General features: G+C 45.0%; 1 protein-coding gene across 4 annotated transcripts in view; it reads right to left on the bottom strand.

Moving 5' to 3' along the window:
* ANO2 (anoctamin 2) overlaps positions 1–21,457 on the bottom strand; it is a 343,486-nt gene that overhangs the window by 239,519 nt on the left and 82,510 nt on the right. For all 4 annotated transcript variants that reach the window (XM_072799266.1, XM_072799267.1, XM_072799269.1 and 1 more), the window contains one exon: positions 2,200–2,351. In XM_072799266.1, the coding sequence (XP_072655367.1) occupies positions 2,200–2,351 (152 nt within the window). The remainder of the gene's footprint in view (positions 1–2,199; positions 2,352–21,457) is intronic.

The raw sequence follows: 21,457 nt of genomic DNA, 5'->3' as shown, positions 1-21,457 counted from the left end.
CCCACATTGGGCTCCCGGTGCATGGAGTCTGCTTCTCCCTCTGCCTGTGTCTCTGCCTCTCTCTCTCTCTCTGTGACTATCATAAATTAAAAAAAAAAAAAACATAAAAGTATGTAGAAAGGATTCCTATGCACAAACAAAGACAGTAAAAAATATAATCAGCACCAAAAAGAGTATAGTTTCCAGGTGCTGGGTTGGGAACTCTTTGTTTTTCAAACTTTCATTCAATGTTGTCATGACTGTGACATCAATTAGCTACCAACCTTCTAATTATGCAAGTTCTGTGTCTGCTCTAATATTCAAATTGTGACCTTTCACTAAAAAGAACACTCGTCTAGAGCTGACTGTGCTCCAGGCATGGGGCTAGAGGACACCCAGATGCCAGGAATATGCTCCCAGCACCCCCAGGGGCCCCATCACATGGGGTGGGGGAGTCTCCTAGTAACAGATGAAGAACAGAACATGGTAGTGCCCAGACCACTGCTATGAAAACTCAGAGGATGGAGAGCATCTTTTGGGGTGGGAAGAACAGAAGATTCTTCCAGATGGAAGTCCCAGGACCCTGGATGTGAAGGGTCCCAGGCACTGAATGAATGGGAGATGCATGGGAGATGGCAGTTCAGATGCCAGCACTGGCTGGCATGAAGGAAGGCCCAGAGAAGGGGAAGCATAGAAGTAGCACAGTGCACAAAAAGAATGGCAAGCTAGGCGATCAGCGTGCCCGTCCCAGTTCAGCCACCTGATACTGTGCAACCACAGACAGACCCTGGGCCTTGGTTTCCTCTCCATAAGAGAAAGACGTTTGTATGTAAATAGCCATCTCATGAGGGGAGAGGATATTGTGACTTACAATGAATACACCCTGGGCTCCTGACCCTAGCGCCCCAAACCCTTGGAATTTCCTGAGTAACAAGAGGAATGGGAGCATCTTTGTCATAATATTTGATCTCCTGTCCTCAGTTCCTGAAAGCCTGAAATCACTTAAGGCTGAGATGGGTGTCTTGTCTCCCCCCTTCCACCACAACTGGAGTGGCACAATGGCAGTGAGGTGACTTTAGGAAATCCCCTAATGATGGAGAGGGGAGCAGCTGGATGCCAGGGGAACCAACCATGAATAGAGACTTGGAACTTTAAATCTCACCCCTGATTCCCAGGGAGGGGAGAGGGGCTGAAGGTTGAATCAATCTCCAATGGCCCATGATTTAATCAACCATGCCTTTGTAATGAAGCCTCTATAAAAACCCAAAAGGAGGGACACCTGGGTGGCTCAGTGGCTGAGTATCTGCCTTTGGCTCAGGTCATGATCTCAGGGCCCTGGGATTGAGTCACACATGGAGCTCCCCATGGGGAGCCTGATTCTCCCTCTGCCTATGTCTCTCTGACTCTCTGTCTCTCATGTATAAATAAAAACAAAAGCTTTAAAATAAAACAAAAGGAAAGGATTTGCAGAGTTTCCAGGTTGGGGAACCAGAACACTTCCATGTGCCACCCTGCTGACCCCAACCTCCACAAGGACACCAGCACCTTCCTGCAGAACCTCCCTTTCTCTATCTCTTCATCTGGCTGTGGCTTTGTATCCTTTGTCATAAATCAGTAACCTGGTGAGTAAACTAGTTTTCTGAGTTCTATGAGCTTTTCTAGCAAAGTAATCAAACTCAAAGAGGAGGTCATGGAAACCTCTGAGCTACAGCCAGCGAGTCAGAAGCACTGGGAATAATGTGGACTTGCAATTGGCATCTGAGGTAAGTACGTGAGTAGGCAGCTGGGGATATAAGAATCCCGAAGCTTTGTCCTCCATCTCTCCGGGTGACTGCAGTATGTTGAAACCCTATTATTAGACTAGGAACTGAGCGCAACCATTTCCCCATAGAAGGGGAACAGGTCTCTGACCATTTTCTCACAGAGCCCTGAAGTGTATGGTGATGTGCTCCATGATTCACCATCCATCATGCAAAAGGACTCAAATGGCAGGTATCTCCTCAAGCCATTGGGCAAATATTGGGGAGCTCTTTGGGATAATTTCACTTAGGGAAGGGGATTCAGAAAGCAGAGCCAAGGAACAATTGGCCAGGAGAGCAAGTCCCACCCCTCCCATCTCCCAGGCTCTGGGGCATTCACTATGGGAGCCAAGGCACTGAGTGGTGTTTGATTTCTCTTCCCGCCCCCTCTCATGTCCCTACCCACAGCTCCCATACTCACAGGTACATTTTCTCCCTGGAGAACGGGTAGGAGAGGTTTTTCATCTTGTTGCTACTGTGCTCTGGAACTCTGGGCTTCAAGGGTGAGCTCAGCTTCTGCAGAAGCTCGTTGAACTTCTTTGCAATGCTGCCTTCTGATTTGATCTCGTACATCTAGGAAAGGCAAAGCCCCAAGCCTAAAAAAGAGGCCATATCCAACTGCAAAAAGAATGACTCACAACCACAGTGGCACGGGACACACACCCCCAGTGGGGCACACTGTGGAAAGAGGAGGAGTTTGGGAGAAGCGAGCAGAGCCCTGTCCTTCCCCTCAGCCCCCCACCGCCCAGGGCTTTCACAAGGGTGTGGGCCCTGGATCTTTCTGAGCCTTAAGTTCCCCATCATAGAAAATTGTGATGCATCAAGGTCATACAGATAGTAACTGAGTGACAGCGTGGATCTAACTTATGTCAACCAAATCGAAAAGTCTGTACTTTACAGCTGCACCATGCCCCTATGTGATCATCCACATCCATTTTTTTGTGTTCCTCCTAGGAAATATCTGATAAATGAGTCTGCCTTCAAAGCATTAAACCTCCAACAAGTACGTGCCTTGAGCGAGGCATCGAGTTAGTACCAAGACAATTACTGATATTTATAGTCCATATAGCTTTTTTATAATGCACAGGGTGCTTTTGCATACACTGTACCTCTTGGTCTTCCTTGTTTATAGATGTAGTCATTGAGACATGGAGGTTGTACTTCTCATAGCAAAGCTGTGATGGATTAAAGATGGCCACAAACTTTTTATACAAATTTTCCTTTTAAGAGGTGCTGTTCTGTTCCTACCCCCTTAAATCTGAGCAGACTCTGTAGCTCCTTAACTGGTACAGCAGAAGTGACACTATGCCAGCTGCATCCTTAGAAGATGGGCAGTTCTGTTTTGGTCTGCCTTGGTCTCCGGAAGCCCAGGTCCACTAGGAGGAAGTCCATGGCCACCAAGTAGGAAGAGAAAGAACTTAGGCTAGGTCCAGCCTTTCAGCTATTGGGCCATGCATCAGGCATGTGAGCAAAGTTTTCCTGAACCCTCCTGTCCAGCTCAAAACCCAGGTAATTCTACCAAGTGATCCAACGCAATACCCCCATGGAACAAAAGAACCATCCAGCCCAGCTCTGCTCAACTTCCTGACCAAAACCACATGAGAAAGAAAAAAAAAAGAGACTGTGTTTTTTAGCTATTAAGTTTGGGCTAATTTGTCATACTGCAAGAGAAAATCAGAGCAAGAGCCAACATCCAGATCTTCTAGCTTGAAAGCTGATTTTCTTCTATCACGATATCCCTCCAGTGGCTTAAATCTAGAGAGGCAATAAAATAGGCATGAAATACAAGATAGAGAGAAATGCCACGAAAGTCACAAAAAGTATTTGGTGGTTCAAAAAAAGGAGACAGTACATCCAGTTGACACATCAGAAAAATGTTTCGACCAGGGAGTAGGATTTCTGTTGGGCTTTCACAGAAAGGTAACTTCGTTATCATTTGGTTCTTTAATAAAATAATAAGTTAGGGGGAGGGGAAGAACATTCCCAATCTAACAACTGAAACATAACCATGGTTTGTTTATTCTAACAAAATTTCTAATGAAATATTATTTCAACTAGTTAACAAACCAAAACCATAAATGTATATGTTAACTAAGTGTGAGCAGTTCCCTTTTACTTTCAACCCAATCCCTCCCTCCTTTCCAGAGGAAATCTCTATTAACAATTTAAAGTACATTTCATCCCCTTCTCCACACACATTCCTTTCTAAACACAACTATGATCATATTCCATGTATTACTCTACCATTTGCCTGTTTCACTTAGGAATATATCACAGATATATTATCTTTCCAGGTCAGTTCATATACAACTACCTTAATTACACAGCAGATGTAAATGCTAATTTGTTTAGTCATTTCCCTGGTGATGGGCATTTGTTTTATTTTTTATACATGTTTTATCTTGTTTGATCATACTTCTACTAACATTACTTTATAAATAGCTTGAATGAATAAGGCTCGAAGAGATGCAGGAAAAGATATTCTGGGCAAAAAAAAAGGTAGAAAAGTTCAAGCTGCATTGAAGGGTTTAAATGGCCTGGTTACCTTACAGCACATAGACCGTCTAAACCAGCTAGTAACTGCTGGAACAGCTAAACCCCCGGGCAGTCTGTGTTCTTGAGTGCTCTGCTCCACTGCTTCATCTGCTACATGAGTTGCCGTGGAGGGAAAACAGTGTGTAACTTACAATCGTGCCTCTATTGTCCTTAGGTTCTTGGCCATTCTGACAAATCTCTCCTTCACACACTGCTCAGCGCGATGCAGTGCTCACCCCTCAGGAATCCTTGGGCCTAGAAGGATGTGGGCAACAAGACGACCCCCTCATGGGTTCCCAGCACACACCTCACAGGTCATCCCCAGAGGGCAGGTACTGACCAGGCAGGTGCCCTGCATCGAGACTGCAGGGTGCTCATTATACCCTTCACCATGTGTCTTTCAATGGCACTTGCATGGAAATCGAAGTTTCGAACAGGACGGAAGCTGATGGACTCTGTCTTCCAGATGCCTTGGGATGACAGACTTAGATCCACCAGGGTACTTCTTGGTCCACTTCCCTCAATGTCTACCTCGCTTTCCTAGTCTGGATAGCCTGCCTTCAACTACTACAGGAACTGGTCTCTCCACATCCTGTGCTTAAGGTTACCAGGTTTATCAAAGAAAAATTCAAGATGTCCAGTTAAACTTGAATCTCAGATAAACAGTGAGCCATTTTTTAGTGGATGTACGGTTCCATGCAGCATTTGGGAAACACTTAGACAAAAAAAGTAGTCATCGTTTATCTGAAATTTCAATTTAACCAGGCATCCTGTATTTCATCTGGCAACCCTCCTCTTGTCCACCTTTAATTTACTCTCTGCACTGGGGACACTGTGATGTTTCTGAAGCAAAAAATCTGATCATATCACTTCCCTGGAAAGAAGCCTTCAACAGTTACATTGCAAAGTTCTTTTTTTTTTAAGATTTTATTTATTTATTCATAGGGACAGAAAGAGAGAGAGAGAGAGAGGCAGAGGGAGAAGCAGGCTCCATGCAGGGAGCCTGACGTGGGACTTGATCCCGGGACTCAGGATCACACCCTGGGCCAAAGGCAGGAGCTAAACCGCTGAGCCACCCGGGCTGCCCCAACAGCAAAGTTCTTAACACAGCCCATGGATTAACAGAAAGATCTTAATGCAAACCCTGTAAGAGTCTCCATGTTTCCCTTCCTCACTTCACCCAACTGCTGGCCCTCTTTCAGTTTTCCCAACATGCTCAGAGCTCGACATATTCTTCATCTTCTCCCTGCCCCCACCCCAATTCTGTCCACATTTAATGCCTCACTCAATCATCACTTCCTTGGGAAAGTCCTTCTTGGCTTCCAGACAAGGTCAAGTCCCACCTTCACGGTATTTCATGGGCTCAAATTCCTCTCCTGTATTTGAGAATTTATTTGAAAGATTATTGGATTAATATCCAGCTGTCCTACCAAACCATGATCTCCATGAAGGCAGGATACTGTCCAAACTTTGCCCTATCTTTGAATGAGTGACTGACTGCCTGAATGAATGATAAATTTTGAGGAAATTAGCATTGATGATGGCAGTTGTTGCCACTGAAGCAGCCCAGGCTGGGGACAGAAGAGCCAGAAGTTAACAGGCCTGGAAGAAATAAACCAGACTGAAGAATAAAGTCAAAAGCCCAAAGACTCTGACTCTCTTCCTGTCCTCACCAAGTACAAAGGTACTTGGGAGCCCAGCCCCAGCAGAGGCCAGGAATGCCTGTATTCAACTGGTACAGATTAATAACCCAGCAACTATCTCGAGGCTTTGTTCTGGCAGATTAGCTGAGAACCTCCCTGCAGTTCTTGACTCTCACTGTGGCAGTGGATCTAGTGGAGCTCACTTAGAGAAACACTTAAGAGGAGTAGGCACCTATATTGTGTCTTTAGAGGGACCAGGCATAGGCCAGGGTAAGTTTTGACTGTTTACTGATGGGGAGAGGATGGGTACTCAAAATCATTGAAAGCAATATCATATGCCTCCAGGAAAAATGTAAAAGCTGGAGAAGGTGAGTCTCACCAGAAATATCAAGGTAACATCCATAGCCTTGACCAAGCCCCTGTAAAAACATACCCAGGCTGAAAGATCTGATTGACTTATGCTGGAAAGAGACTTCCCAGACTTCAGGGACTCTTGGAGGATGAAGCCAGACACATACCGACAATAAAACATAGGTGGGTGGCCCCGTGGTATCCGTGGTGTCCACAATATCATGGACACTAAGCTTATAAGACAAAGAACCACTCCCTACCTCCGTGCCTGAGCATGCAGTGGATCTATTCCTGAAACTTTTTCCCTCCCTTTTCACTTGGACTATTCCTACTTCTCCTTCACTACTAGGCTTCAATATCAACTTTCCCGGAAAAACTTCTTGGCCACTCACTTCTTGTCATGCTTCTTTAGTACCCTGTGAATGAATACCTGTGTCATACAATTTATCATGTTCTTCTCTAATTCCTGGCTCACTTTTCTGTCTCCCCAGCAGACTGTAAACTTCTGGAGAGCAGGGACCACACCCTGTGGGCCTGGTTCACAACAGGAACACAAGAATGTCTACTAAGTGAAGGACCGGGGTCCTGGTCCTTGCTGACGCCACAGAGCAGTAGAACTTTAGGCAAGTCACTCTCCCTCTCAAGTTCTTCATCTCTAAAGGGAGAACCAGGGAACACCCACTTCCCACCATGTGAGTAACAGGAAGTAACAGGGACCAGATTTACTCCCTGAAACAACCAAAACACCCAGACAAAAAACATGAAATAATGGGTGCTGTAGTCTGAACGTTTGTGTTTCCCCAAAATTCCCATTTTGAAATATTTAATGCTCAATGTGATGGGACAGAAGATGGGGCCTTTGGGAGCTGAACTGGTCATCAGAGTGGAGCCCCTCCCACCAGGTGAAGACACACGAGGAAGGACCAGCTATGACTAAGGAAAAGGACCCTCACCCAACCATGCAGGCACCCTGGCCTTAGACTTCTGGGCTCCAGAATTGTGAGAAAGAAATTCCTCATTTATAAGCCACACTGCCCATAGTATTTCATTACAGCACCTCCAATGGACCAAGACCTTTATTTTCAGGACACTGGCCATTGGGCAACAAAGTTTCTGGGAGCCAGGAAACAAGCAAGATGGTTCCTGGGTAGCTCCAGCTCACTGCCTTGGGATAGGTTCTCAGCCATGGGACAGGAAGGGGAGACAAGTGGAGCCCATCAAACCCCCTGGACTGAGAAGAAAGAGCTGTAATTCTGGGGAGGACAAGGCAACTGGAGTTCACAGGACAGAGGAGCCCCAAGGACAGAGCTTCACAGGTAGCCCCAGAAGTCTGCAAAGGTCCCCATGAGTATTTGGCCACATGGATACAAGGGAACTAGTTGAGCCTGGACAAAGAACCATCTAAAAGGACTTAAAATAGCACCTCTTCCCATCAGGCAGAATGGAAAATCTCATCATCCACAGGGCACTGACTAGAGTGCTCAGGTCAACTCAGCAGTGTTGATAATTAGCCCTAGACTGTGCACTGCTCCAGATCCACTTAACAAATCATAAAAGAAAGAACTAGACTAAGTGCCTTATAAAGTACTGTCCAAGTCTAATATTCTACAGCTTTAAACATTTAATGAAAAAGAAACACTCATGATGTGTCTATGTTTCAACATTGTAGGCATCTCCTAGATGCCAGGTGCTGAGCTTGGTGGTTGATCTGCCAAGTGCTGGAGAAGCACAAAGATAGTGATGACCCTTCCAACACAGAATGCCTTGCCATGTGTCTGGCACTTCCGCAAGCCCCATTTCATTGGGCTCCATGAAAACTCTGTAACCGTGCCTGCCAAGAAGTATTAGCATCGCTATTTTATAGGTGGGAAAACTGAGACTCAGAGGTGCAAGGAATTGCCAGAGTCAGTGGTGAAACCAGGCCTGAAACCTGGGTTTTCAGACTTCCCCATCCAGGCTCTTTCCTTCAACCTTTGATCCTTGGAAGGGTTCCATGATCCGCCAGGGACATAGGCTGGAGCTCCCTCTCAGTCCCACCAAACCCAGCAGCCCAGGCTCTTCTCTTGTGTCCAGCAGGATCCATGAAAGGCACCCCGATCCTCTTTATTATCATTAATATGCTCAGCGGCGGCATCGTTATTACTGTTATTCTTGGACATCAGAGAATTATGAACATCCTCAGAAATGGCAAGACACATGTTAGCCAGCTGTTCCCCATTATGCCCTCCCTGGGTACACGATACGCCTTTCATGTGCTTAAAATCATAAATAATTTTTAAAGTATGTTGCTCTTATTTTTTATTCCAGGGCTCAAATGTGGTTCTCATAAAAGCTCACTTTGGCCTCATTGTCACAGTCTAAGAGGTTTACCGATATTCCTTCTTTTCTTACTTCTTTTTCCCCCCTTGTCTCCCTTTGCCTCTCCCCTCTGGAGGGACACAGCACTGTAGTCTGAGGGCTGATTTGTTTCCTTCCTGCATGGGAATCATGTTCCCTCCTTGATGCAAAGAACCAAGGTTATGGTGATATCTATCATGAACAGATACATAGTACTGTCCCCACTTTACAGATAAAGAAACAAGGCACAGAAAGTTTTATTAATATGCCCCATGTCATAGGAACATGCAGAGGTCCAATGACCCCAAAGATCAAGGAGAAGGTGTAACAATATAAGCTATAAATAACATAATCTTGATTATCTATGAGTCCCTTATCAGTAGTGACCTAAGAAGGCCTCCCCTTACAACTTGTAGGAAAAGTCAGTGGGATGAGCAGAGACCAGGCATAAACATGGAGAGTGAGCCCAGCTGTGAGCATGCGTGTCTGCTTACACACCCCATGACCCAAAAGCTAGTACTTCTGATTACCTGTGTCTTTTCATCTATTTATGCTTTCCTCTGCTTCTCTGGTCACTGGAGGGCCAACTGTTATTATTTACGATAGCTCACTCATCATGGGAGGGAGGGCTGGGCTGAAGATTATCATCACACCCACTTACTGACATTTAATTGCAAAAGACACAGGCTCACTGAGAAGTCAGTGTGGAGCATGGCATCACAAGCCACCAGCTGGAGGAGTGTAGAAGCCTCTGGACTAAAGAAGTCATGAGGAAATAAAGCTAAAATGCAGCAGAATTTGTCCCCCTGTCCTCATGTTGGTACCTGAGGGCAGAGGGTGGGTCACATGTGCATACACACTCTGCACTGGACCTGAGGAGCATTTACCCTTGCATGTGAGTGTTAAGCTATTCACAAAAGTGCAAACAGCAGTAGGAGCCCCAAAGGTCAGCTGTATCCTAGATCCCACAGCGAGACTTTGTGTGACACCAACAGTAGAAATGAAGTGGTCTCTTCGTCCCTACTGGTGCCTACAGGTCAACTTCCTGTCTGAAGCACTAGTGAGCATGGAAAGTGACATGTACAAAATACACATTCTCCCATTGCCTAACCTAACTCTATATTCATTCATGGTTCTTCTGTTTTGGTATGGCCTCCACACATGAATGAACGTTTGCTGACTTTAAAAATATGGTCTACTGACATGGCTGACAAAGCCTTGTGAGCCGTGCCTCCTGCCTCCCACTGCACGCACATTGGTGTGCGATCATCCTCTCGTTTTCCCCGCACTGGCTGGGGTTTTCTTACCTTGGGGACTGGATGACATATACTTCCCTCTTCTGGGAAGGTTCTCAGGTACCCTCTCTACCTGACCAACCGCAACCCAGCCCTCAGGTCTAAGCTCAAATGGCACCTTCCTTCACCCTGCCCCCCACCTAAATTAATTTCCACTGGTTGGCTCTCTGTCCACCCTGCTTTTTCCTCTGTGGGTGCCTCCCAGTTCATATAGCTATCGTCTGAATCTTCACCATCCCAAAGCCACATGGTGCCAGGACCAGTTGTAGTCACCACTGCATCACCCACTCTCAGCTGGGTTATCTCATACATAGTGATACTCAACAGGTATTCACTAGGTGGATGGATGGATGGATGGATGGATGGATGGATGGATGTGTGGATCGGTGGATGGATGGGTCGGTAGTTGAGTGAAAAATACGTCCTTCCAAAAAGGCTATGACCCCCCTCTACACAACCTAGCACCATTCAAGGTACAGTGAGACTCTTCCCAAACATTTCTTGGCAACTGAAGGAGCAGCTGAAAACCCAGATCAGGGATGGCCATCAGGGTACATGTGCTGCCAGCCCCACCCCTACAGACAGCCCTAAGGGATGGCAGTGGTCCTCCCTAATGCCCTTATATGGGCCTCAAGAGCCCATTCAGCACCAGTCTGCAGCCCCCTGCCATGACAGATTAGGTGTGCTATGTGTTTCATTATTCATCATTCATTCATTCATTCATTCACACATACTGGTTTCGTGCCTGCTCTATACTAGGCCCCTTCTAGGTGCTGCCTGCACCACAAAACCAAATCCCTGTCCTCATGGAGTTTCCAATGTAGTGGGGAGACAATCAAACAAGAAGACAAATACATGACTCAGGAGTAGGCAGTGCCAAGTGTTAGAAAGGAAAAATAAGAGAAGGGGGTGAAAAGTGGCAGGGGGCCTACCTCACATAGGGTGGTCGGGAAGGCCTGTCTGAGGAGGGGACATATGGCTCTGCTCATATGTCCCCAGTGAAGTAAGAGAGTTCTGGGGGTAGTTACAGAAGATCTTCCAGGCAGACAGAAGAGCAAACCGAAACACCCTGAGATGGAAACGGGCTTGGCATTCTGGAGGAGCAGCAAGGAGGTCATTGTGGCTAGAGAAGAGTGAGCAAGTAGCGAGTGGCAGGAAATCCGTTTCTGAACCAGAGGTGGCAGATATGGCATCCACTTAGAGTCCCTGGCAGAAACATTGTCTCATTCCTGGCCCCTCTCTGACTAACAGCCCTTCCTGCCCACAGCAGGAATCACAGAACACCCTCAGGTTGGACCTAGCCCCGGCCATGGGACACATCACTGGTCCCGCTCTGCCATTCCACCCAGTGCCCATCCTTGGGCTTTTATCCACCCAATGCTGGTAAACACTTACCAACTAACTGGAACAAGGTGCTGGGGGTTGCTGATGTGTAACATTTGTGGATTTGTATGGTATAAATAATGCCTACCCTGGTCATTTTCAAGCTACCAATGCTGTAACAATCAGCTTGCAAAATTTCTGAAAATGTAACATCAGATCTCAAGAGGTGTTAAGAGTCAACATGTTACCAACCCCAGCTCTTAATGGGTAAGAAGAGCTCTCCATCCATGAGCCCTAAGAGCCAGAAGCTCTTGCCCCTACTTGCGTCTCTGCCTCTCCTCTCCCCAAACACCCTCAGGAGCCCCTACTTGCCTCTCCTCTCCCCAAACACCCTCAGGAGCAGTCATGGCCGAGCTGAAGAGCACCCACATGGGCCAGTTACTCGGGACAGTCCTGGCATACTCAAAATCTAGTACTGTGTCCTGGCATGATCATTAATAAATCTTCCACCCTCAAAGGGCACCTTGGGATGATAAATTAAATGGTCTGTCCACTGGCCTCCAGCACTGGGTCTGGTGTCTGGGTCCCAGCTGACCCCAGGCTGGCACGTACTACCCCAGTTCAGAAGGACAAGACTCGAGAGCCTAAAGAAAGAAAAGCCACCACCTCTATCTCCATTTTTTAGCTCCGAGTCTTTAAAACAACTTAATACAACCATTCAAATTCACTTCCCATTACATTTACATATTTTCAGCTTCACTGTTTTTAAGCCCTGCAACAGACTTATCCACTGATGGAGCCAGGTGGGCCAGACCTCTGCGGTCTCACCAGGCCCATATGCATATCTAGAACATGGCCGTGTGCCATGTCAGGTTCCTTGCTCAAACTACAACACGTAGGTGGCATCAATTATTTTGTTTTTATTTTTGAAAAATGAGAAGCATTACTGAAAACAAAAAAGGAATAAAAAGTCAAAGTATTCTGCACTCTTTCCAGCCTATTTAAATAGCAAAGAGTGTGCACCAAAAGCCCATAAAGATATCAAATACAAACTCTACCCTCTCAGCTACGCCTCTATTAAAAACAAATGTCTGGGAACAGACAATGACAACATGGGGCAAGGCCCCATCTACAACCAACCCTACGTAAACACCAACAGTTCTGCTTCATTTAAAAAATTACTGCCAGTAATAATAAAAAGAGTCTGCCCTAAAAGGCATCTTGAAGGCTGAGCAGACAGAGACCCTCTCCCTGTGACCAGAGGCCCACAGGTTCTCTATCCTTGACAAAGCTCATCGAGTTTCTCCTCCTTCTTATTTTCTGATCACCAGAGAGGATTCAATGAACTATCGAAACAGCCCCCAAAGAGTAATTAGCTCACCACCCGATGAAGGGAAGAGCTGGCCGAGTGAGGAGGGAAAAGAATGTGCCTCCTGTTCTGGAAGACTGCATGAACTGTACACAGCTGCGAGCTGAAAGCCCTGCTATTACACTGTGGATCACAACTACCAGAAGGTCCTGGGGCTGGGGGAGCAAGCTCGATCTGGCATCCATCAGCTGATCAATCTCATATTTACTGTTCATCTATTATTTAGGTAACACCATACTAGAATTTTCAGGGAATACAGAGAAAACACAAACTATAGTTCCTACTTTTGGGAGAGGGGCGAGAGTGCTAATGGCACCTTTGGAGACATAAGAGTAAGGCACCCAAAGTAGTTAAGGAAAAAGTACTGGATGAAAAAATCCTGACTGTAGGTTGCCTAAAAAATCCATGTAAGGAATGAAGGAGGTTCTATGAGGAAAGTGAGATTTGGGCTGGGTCACTAAGAAGGAATTTCTTTATTGTTTATTGTGTATTTAGAGAAGATGGGGAGATCATTCCAGGACCAGAGGCAAATACTGGAAGCATCTTAAAAGGCTCCAGCCCCTGGAAGAGAGGGTAAAGTACTCCCTCTTGACAAGAGTCTAAAACCAGGGAGCTCAGAGTAGGCTCCACAGAGAGGCATGGGCAGGGGAACTGAGAGAAAATCCAGTGATATTACTGGGCTCAGGGACAAAGGGCAGCCCCATATATGGACTAGGGATCCACAGGCTAAGTGTACTACCTCATTTAACACACAGCTTGAAGAAGCGGCAGATGTAGGACACTTTTAAGTATTTGGGCACAATCAGACTGTGAATGTCAATGGATCATTGACTTGCTTCCTGCCCAGAGGGAGAGTGTACTCGTTTCCGAGGGCTGCCATAACAAACTACCACACACTGGGTGTCTTGAAACAGCAGAAATACATGCCCTCACAGTTGTGAAAGCCACAGGTCTGGAATTAGGGTGCCAGCAGGGCTGCATCCTCTCCAAAGGTGAGTATCTGTGAGTATCTGTCCTCAGGTCCCTCTGCTAACATCAACAATAGCAGAGAGAATGAACAAATTTACTGTCATTTGGCTGGCATGTGGACCCCGGCATTTTAAAGCTATGACAGAGAAGTCAAGGTCCAACCTCCGAACCTTACAAGTGAGAAAGCTATTATATTCCAGGACTGCTAAGTAACTCACCATGCCAGTCCAAAGCAATGACAAAGGAAAAATGCAGATGTGTTACCTCCCAGCCCAGGAATATTTATCTAGGATGGAGTTTCCCAGAGTATGTTCTACAGATGACTGGTTCCCTAGGATACCTAGGAATACACCCGCAAATAACTTACAAGTATTCAGCAGGAAGAGCTGGATAAAATGGAACCATGTTCTTCACTACAAGTTTTCTCAGAACTTTTAATTTCTCAGATTCACTATAATAATTAGTGTTTCTAGACTTTGTTAGACTATGAATTATTTTTTTTAAAATGGAAGCCCGGGGTGTTTGGGTGGCTTAGTCAGTTAAGCACTGCCTTTGGCTCAGGTCATGATCTCAGGGTCCTGGGATCAAGTCCCGTGTTGGGCTGCCAGCTCAGTGGGAAGTCTGCTTTTCCCTCTCACTCTCCCTCTATGTGCTCTTTCTCTCTCTCAAATAAATAAGTACAATCTTAAAAAAAAAAAAAAAAAAAAAAAAAGGAATGGAAGACCACCACCATTCTATGCTATATGCTGAGAAATGCTATTCTAGACCATGCTAGCTCAAGCCTCATTTTGGACTCCTTGGTAAGGTCAGGTAGTAGCTCGGCTTTGCAGTCAGACAGAAATGAGTCCTAGATCTAACCCCTTCATGCCATGTGACCTAAGATACGCTTATTAACTTCTCTGAGTTGGTTCTCTCATCTATAAAATGGGGCTAAAGCTAGCACCTACCTCATATTGTCTTGAGGATAAAAATGAAAAGCTTGTAACACTCCTATCAAAGAAAACAGCACATCAGAAGCATAAGCTGTATTTTAAATTCAGTTTAATTATTTCCCAATTTATATCTACAGTTTTAAGTCCTTTTATTTTCAGATATTTTGTTTTTAACTGACAGCATTGAGAGTGGTTTTATTACCTCCCTTTCTCTTGAAGTCAATTATGAATTATGAAATGCAGGGAAGCTAACATCCTTATTTACATATATCCCTTACCAAGGCAGAAGCTTTCACCTCATCAAACCCACAGTTACCTTTGAAGCAGAACTACAAGTGGGAAAACAACTGCTGAACTGAATATACACAGTACTTTGCAGCCACACTGGGTCTCCTTACAGCATGTATGCTAAGGTGAGCCACTTTCAGACTCAGATCTCATCAAAGCAGAAATCTGGAACGTGAAATAGGCATAAACATGGAAAGATCATGCAAGAGGATGCTTGCACAAAGTCTTCTTTAGACAAGCCCAAAGCCCAGTGCTGAGGAATGAACAGAGAAGATGCAAAGTGGATTCCTGGGATGCAGAGCAAGCCCACAAGCCTACCTGACACCTGGGTCTTGGATCATTGACTTGCTTCCTGCCCAGAGGGAGAGTGTACTCGTTTCCGAGGGCTGTCATAACAAACTACCACACACTGGGTGTCTTGAAACAGCAGAAATACATGCCCTCACAGTTGTGAAAGCCACAGGTCTGGAATTAGGGTACCAGCAGGGCTGCATCCTCTCAAAAGGTTCTAAGGGAAAAACCTTCCCAGGAGGGCTCCAGTAAGACTCCAACAGGGTCTTACTTTGAATTCCACCTTGTTTTCTACCCTACATGTCTGTGGATCTCAATTCTCTTTCAGCCTGTCCTTGGATTTGGGCCTATCCTACATCCAGGATGATCTTATCTTGAGATCTTTACCAAATTATATCTGCAAAGAGTCTTTTTTCCAAATAAGATCACATTCACAAGTTCCAGGGTTAGGGCTTGGGCATATATTTTTGGACACCTCTATTTGAACCACTACAAAAAGCATTATGGACCTTAAAAGCACAAGTGCTTATGATGGTTAATTTCATGTGTCAACTTGACTGCCCATGGGGTGCCCAGATATTTAGCCAAACATTATTCTGAGAGTGTCTGTGAAGGTGTTTTTGGATGAGATTAACATTTGAATGGGTAGACTGAGTAAAGCAGCTTGCCCTTCTCTTGCAGGTGGGCCTCATCTAATCAGTTGAAAGTCTGAATAGAACAAAAAGGCTGAGTAAGAAGGAACTCCTCCTGCCTGATTGTTTGAGCTGAGACATTGATCTTTTCCTTCCCTCAGACCTGAACTGAAATAGGCTCTTTTTGGGTCTTGAGCCTGATTGGGGATTTGACTGGAACTTACACCATTAGCTCTCGTGGGTCTCCAGGTTGCCACCTGCCTATCTTGGGACTTCTCAGCCTCCATAATCACTTGGAACAATCCAAGTGATAATATATATATTATATAACATAGTGCTCGCTTCGGCAGCACATATACTAAAAATATATTATATAACATATATAATATACCCACTACCCAAACACACACACACACACACACACACACACACACACACACATCCAATGGGTTCTGTTTCTCTGGAGAGTCCTGATTAATACAAGGATCAACTCTGGATAACTAAGAAGAGGTGCTCTGGTCCTGACTGGGCAAGTCCCTGAAGCTGGCTGGATACCATTAGCTGGAGGGAGGGTCTTACTGTGGAGCTTTTTTGCAAAAGCCATGGTTACCAAATCAGAAACTCTTGGGATGCAGTAGCAGGTACCCAAGAACAACTTCCAATAATTGCAATATTTACAATAATAGAATTAATATTTTCCTCTACGGGGCCACTCAGGCTAACCAAAATGCCAAGTGGCTTTGCTTTTTAGCTGGAATTATATTCGTTCAGTGTGGTAACACCAATTATCTCACAGTGATCAGAAATTTCTTCTTTTTCTTCTTCTTCTGGTAGTTATATATTTTTTTCAGTTAATGAAAATGATAAGATGAATTATTCTTTAATAAGTGCTGTTTAGTAGATAAAAGATATTTCAAACCATGGATTCCATGGAGAGACTTAAAGAATAAATGACATTTCTGGACTTGTGTTTTTGCATCATTGGCTCATCAGAAATTTACATACATTACTTTGTACTAGAATCCACCCTGCACAACAGTTTAACATGACATTCTCAGTTTTTATACAGAAGCAGGTCAAGAAATGGCTATACAAAGAACATTCTAGTACCTCATACAAACTCATTATTGAAAATCTGCCCTTATATTGTTGGTGTCCTTTACATAACAATTATGCTTTAACGACAGCAAAGTTTGCCTCCTCTGCCAAAGCAGATGCTCATTTCCACAGATTATGTAAGCCACAGTCCCCTGTGCCCCGGCTACCAGGAAGCTCAAAGTGACATCTGTCACATGTGCATGAATCACTTTTATTCTTCATTTTTACTATCATTTTCCCTGCACTAACTTACTTTCCTCCAATTACAGAGTTCTTTTTTATGTGTCTTTTCTAAAAGTGATCCATATGTACTTATGATTTTGGTCGTAATCCATCACAAGTCCTGTTTTGGGAAATAGGCTAACATGTGAATGAATGCCAGGTTCGTGGGGGCAGAGCCAGTAGTAAAACTCACATCTCCATTTGCCACGTCTGTTTGAAAAGGGTGCCTTCCAGCCCTCCCTCCTGCACTTCAGGGCTCCTCCAGTGATTTGCATCACAGACCTCATACATGTAGCCATTATGCTAGGGATGCCCCAAGGAGCCACACTCTAGGAAACAGAAATCCCCCAGCACACAGTTCAGAGGCCATCTGTTCCTGCCTCCCCACAGATTCCAAGCCTGGGTTTCTGGCTGCCTTGGCAGGTTGAAGGAACTGGGTCCAATTCCCCCCAATACTGCTAATAGGAAATAGCAGGAAAGAGCCACTCGATTTGTTGCCAACCATGTTGCCCTCTGTACATCACATATAAACAATAGTGATAAAAGTCATAGTACCAGCTACCATGTGTTACGTGTGCCTCTGTGTTAGGCATCCCACCTCAGTACCACTCCTTACAATAGCCCACCATGACATTTGTTATTCCTATTTTGGAGATAAGAGAGATTTGCTCTAAGCTTGCTTTCCTCAAAAGGTACAACTTGCTGGAAGTTAACAGCATCTACTTGCATGCAAAGGGCTCACTTGCATGCTACTTGCATGCTAAAGTCCTCACAGGCTCCTGGGAACAACAAATATGGCCCCTGCAATATCAGTCTCTCTCTTCAGGACAGCCACGGAAATTCTGACAGACTGGGCAAAAGTGATGTTCACCCACTCCAGGCATGTCATTTCTTCCAAATTCAGTGGTCTCTGGCTAGATTAAAATGATTTCAAGGATAGACTCCGTTACCTCCCCCTTGTCTGTTCCCAGCCTTGTCTCTGCTGTAGAAAGCACTTAGAGAATAAATGAAATAAGGGGTGAAAGGGTGGGAGGATGTTCATTCATGTGGATCAAAAGTGAATAAGAGAGAAACATAAATGCTGGTAAGGAGCAAAACTGAGAAAGCACCCATTTCAAACCTTCTCAGGCTGCCCGGGGCCAAAGGCCAGGACTATCCGCCCCTTTCCTGTGCATGGATGTGGAGTGTCCTCACAAAATGCTGGCTCTCATGTTGTTGTTTTTGGAAAACAAATGCTTCCTTCCAAGATTCCCCCTCCCAGTTAATATCTGTGTTCAGGACTCCGAGTCCCTGGACGCATTACTATGGGTTTGTCCAGGTTTGAGATCTCAATTTTGTGATTTCCTCTCCATCTTCCTGGTCTCCAGACCCTGCTGAGTCACAATTCAAATGTCCACTGAAGGATACTCAATTGATCCCGTGCCATGCCTCAGTCTCCCTCCGCTTTACCCTGACCACCAGGATGTGGCTCTCTGCACATGTGGTTTATTCTCATTGTGGTCACTTTCCAAACCCACTAAGACAGGACAAAAATGCCACTGGTCCCAATGCTAGCCTTCTGCAGATCGCCCAGTCTTGTCCTCCTGGTCCATCTCACAAACTGGGTGTACTCCACACCTTCACCCTTGTAATCAGGTTCCCAGATTGATTTTGAAAAACATACTCATCCTACCCTGCCTCCAGAATTATATCCACCCTCTCCTTGTTATGACATCCCCTGTGAGGTCAGCCACTGCGTTCTGTGAATACAAAGAAGAACGGGGCCATGTGGCTGAACCCGCAGAACTATGCCACAACAGTCCACCTGTGTCAAGTCTGGGACCCAGAAACTTCAGAGAAAAGCTCCGCCTGTTGTATCTGTAACATTCTAGGAGCCACCACCTGGCTTTCCGGTCTCCAGATTCCGTGGTCCACCCTATTTGCATAGAGAGCTGTGCTGTGCTAACAAGCCACCATTTGAGACAATATTTAATTCCCGCTTTGATGTCTGGTATGTGCATTCCTCCTGTTGTGCTCTCTGACTCTAAGCTGTTGGAGAGCCTGGATTATTTCCGTGCCCAGTAGTGTCTCTCCAAAGACCCTCTACAGTGGGACGTCCAGTGGTGCTAGCTGCAGGGAAGTGGACTGGGGCACTAGGAATTGAGAATGCACATAAAAATATTCCAGCACATGGACACAGTGATAAACTTCCATACTTCCATAGCACTGGTTAGTAGTTAGAGTCTTACAACAGCCTTCTGTTGTAAGCCTTCCCAGTTCACCGGGAACTGGGACTCTGAAAAAAGAAGTGACATCCCCACGTCACCCAGCAAATACATGAAGAACAAAGTCTGGGCTTCTGAGGACTCGTCTAGCACAGTGTCTGCCACCCTATGCCTTCAAAAGGAAGGAGGACCAGGGACAGCCTAATTGTCCATCAACAAATGAATGGATAAGGAAGATGTGGTATGTGTGCACGATGGAATCTCACTCAGCCGTGAGAAACAAGAACATCCACCATTTGCAACATGGAGGAACTCTGAGCATATGATGCTAAGTGATATTAAGTCAGGAAAAAAAATGTACTAAGTACTATCACTTATATGTGGGCTCTAAGAAGCCAAACCTGTAAAAACAGAGAGTAAAAGGGTGGTTACCAGGGAATGGAGAAGGCAGAGGGATAGGAGAGATATAGTGTAATGATACATATTTGCAACGAGTAGGAAATAAGCGCTAGAGAGCTAATGCACAATACAGTGAATACAGACAATATTGTATTATAGCCATCAAACTCACTAAGAGACTAGAACTTAATTATTCCAACCACTAAAAAGAAAGAATAATTATGTAACAGTAACAGAGGTGTTAATTATTGCTATAATGGTAACCATATTACAATACAAAAATGTATCAAATTTACATGTTGTAGACCTTAAGTTTACACAAAGGTATGTCAAATATATTTGAATTATTTTTAAAATGCAAAAAGATAAAGACAAAGAAGGAGGGAAACTCAGAGATGGTTGCATTGTAATATGTCCTTACCTTCATTATCTCTTCCTCAAGTTCAAGTACAGGCATTACCTAAACTATAGGTGGCAGTTCCAGTAGGCTAAGAGTATGGCAAGCACATAACTCTAGGGGAAGATGGGTCATTTAAGCAGATCTATGCTCTCAAAGATATGAGCCTGTGAAAGAATGAGTAGAGACCAGGGGCAGGCATTATGTGGGGGCTGAGTCTAGGAATGAGGAGGAGAAGGTGATAGAGAAATAAGAGGTATGGCAGGATGTCCTAAGAACAGAGAAGGAGGCAAGGAAAAGGCATCAGGAGAGGGATGTGGAAGGGGGAAGGAAGAAGGATGGGAAGGAGAGCAACGAAGAAAGAGGCATAAGAGAGAACAGAAGGATACACACTTTTTCTATGTCTCTAGCTTTCCTGCTATAAGGAGCATCCTGGGAGAGAGAAGCCATAGCATGGCCATTAGAGTTTTGCTCACCTTCTTTCCAAGGATCAGCCAGCAGAGAAAAAACACAAGAAGCAAGATACAAATAGAATGAGATTAAGAGAACACTGGATACTTACATAAACCAGAGAAAGGATAAGAAATATATTGAGGTTAGTTAGAAGCAGAAGAAAGAGAAGTGAAAGGGTTGGCCAGGTTAGGTCACTACTATAGAGAAGCAGAAGCCTCCATCTAAAACTAATACTTGAGGCGAGTTGGGGAGAACATCAGTGGACAAGGAGTGGAGGGCCATGAGTGGCACCTGCATTTGAGGACAATGGGATTAGGAGCAAGATATCCAAAACTAGGAGACAATACAGCAGTGCAACTGAAGGGGGAAAGACCCTGGTGTCGTCCTTGGGAAAACAAGATACTCAGGTATGTGACCCCAAAACATTTACTTCTTATTGGCAGAATGTTTGTAGCTGATATTCATGTCTGTGGTTGTTCACTGTTGACAATCATTTTTAAAACATTCCCCAAATGATTTTTTCCCAAATGTTTTTTTTTAAATCAACTCTTTTGATTAAGAACATTCTATTTTACAGAAGAGATGAGTGAAAGCCACCACCACATAGTACTCTGTGGCAGAGTCACAGCCAGAACAAGGATCTTCACAGCAAGTTTAGTGCTATTCTCCCTACATGCTGCTGACCCAATCAGCAAGGCTTGCTGTCTGCTCTCCTTGCTGTTTTCCCTTTAAAAAGGGGAAGAAAAAAAAAAAAAAAAAAGCCTGCCAGTGTTGGGACATCAAGAAGAGGGAGAAAGGAAGTATAACAAAGGGGCCAAGAAACTGGACCAGGCCATGGCTGACTTCTCACGAAGCATATTCCAAGGGAGCTCTGTGGTAAAGGGATCTCCCAAACCTTGCCCCTCTCTGTACCCCAACTTTCTTCCGACCCTATCCACATC

This window comes from Canis lupus, chromosome 25 (genome assembly GCF_048164855.1).
Source record: "Canis lupus baileyi chromosome 25, mCanLup2.hap1, whole genome shotgun sequence".
Taxonomy (NCBI): Eukaryota; Metazoa; Chordata; class Mammalia; order Carnivora; family Canidae; genus Canis; species Canis lupus.
The sequence above is the reverse complement of the archived record's forward strand: the minus strand, read 5'-3'. Positions and strand labels throughout refer to the sequence as shown.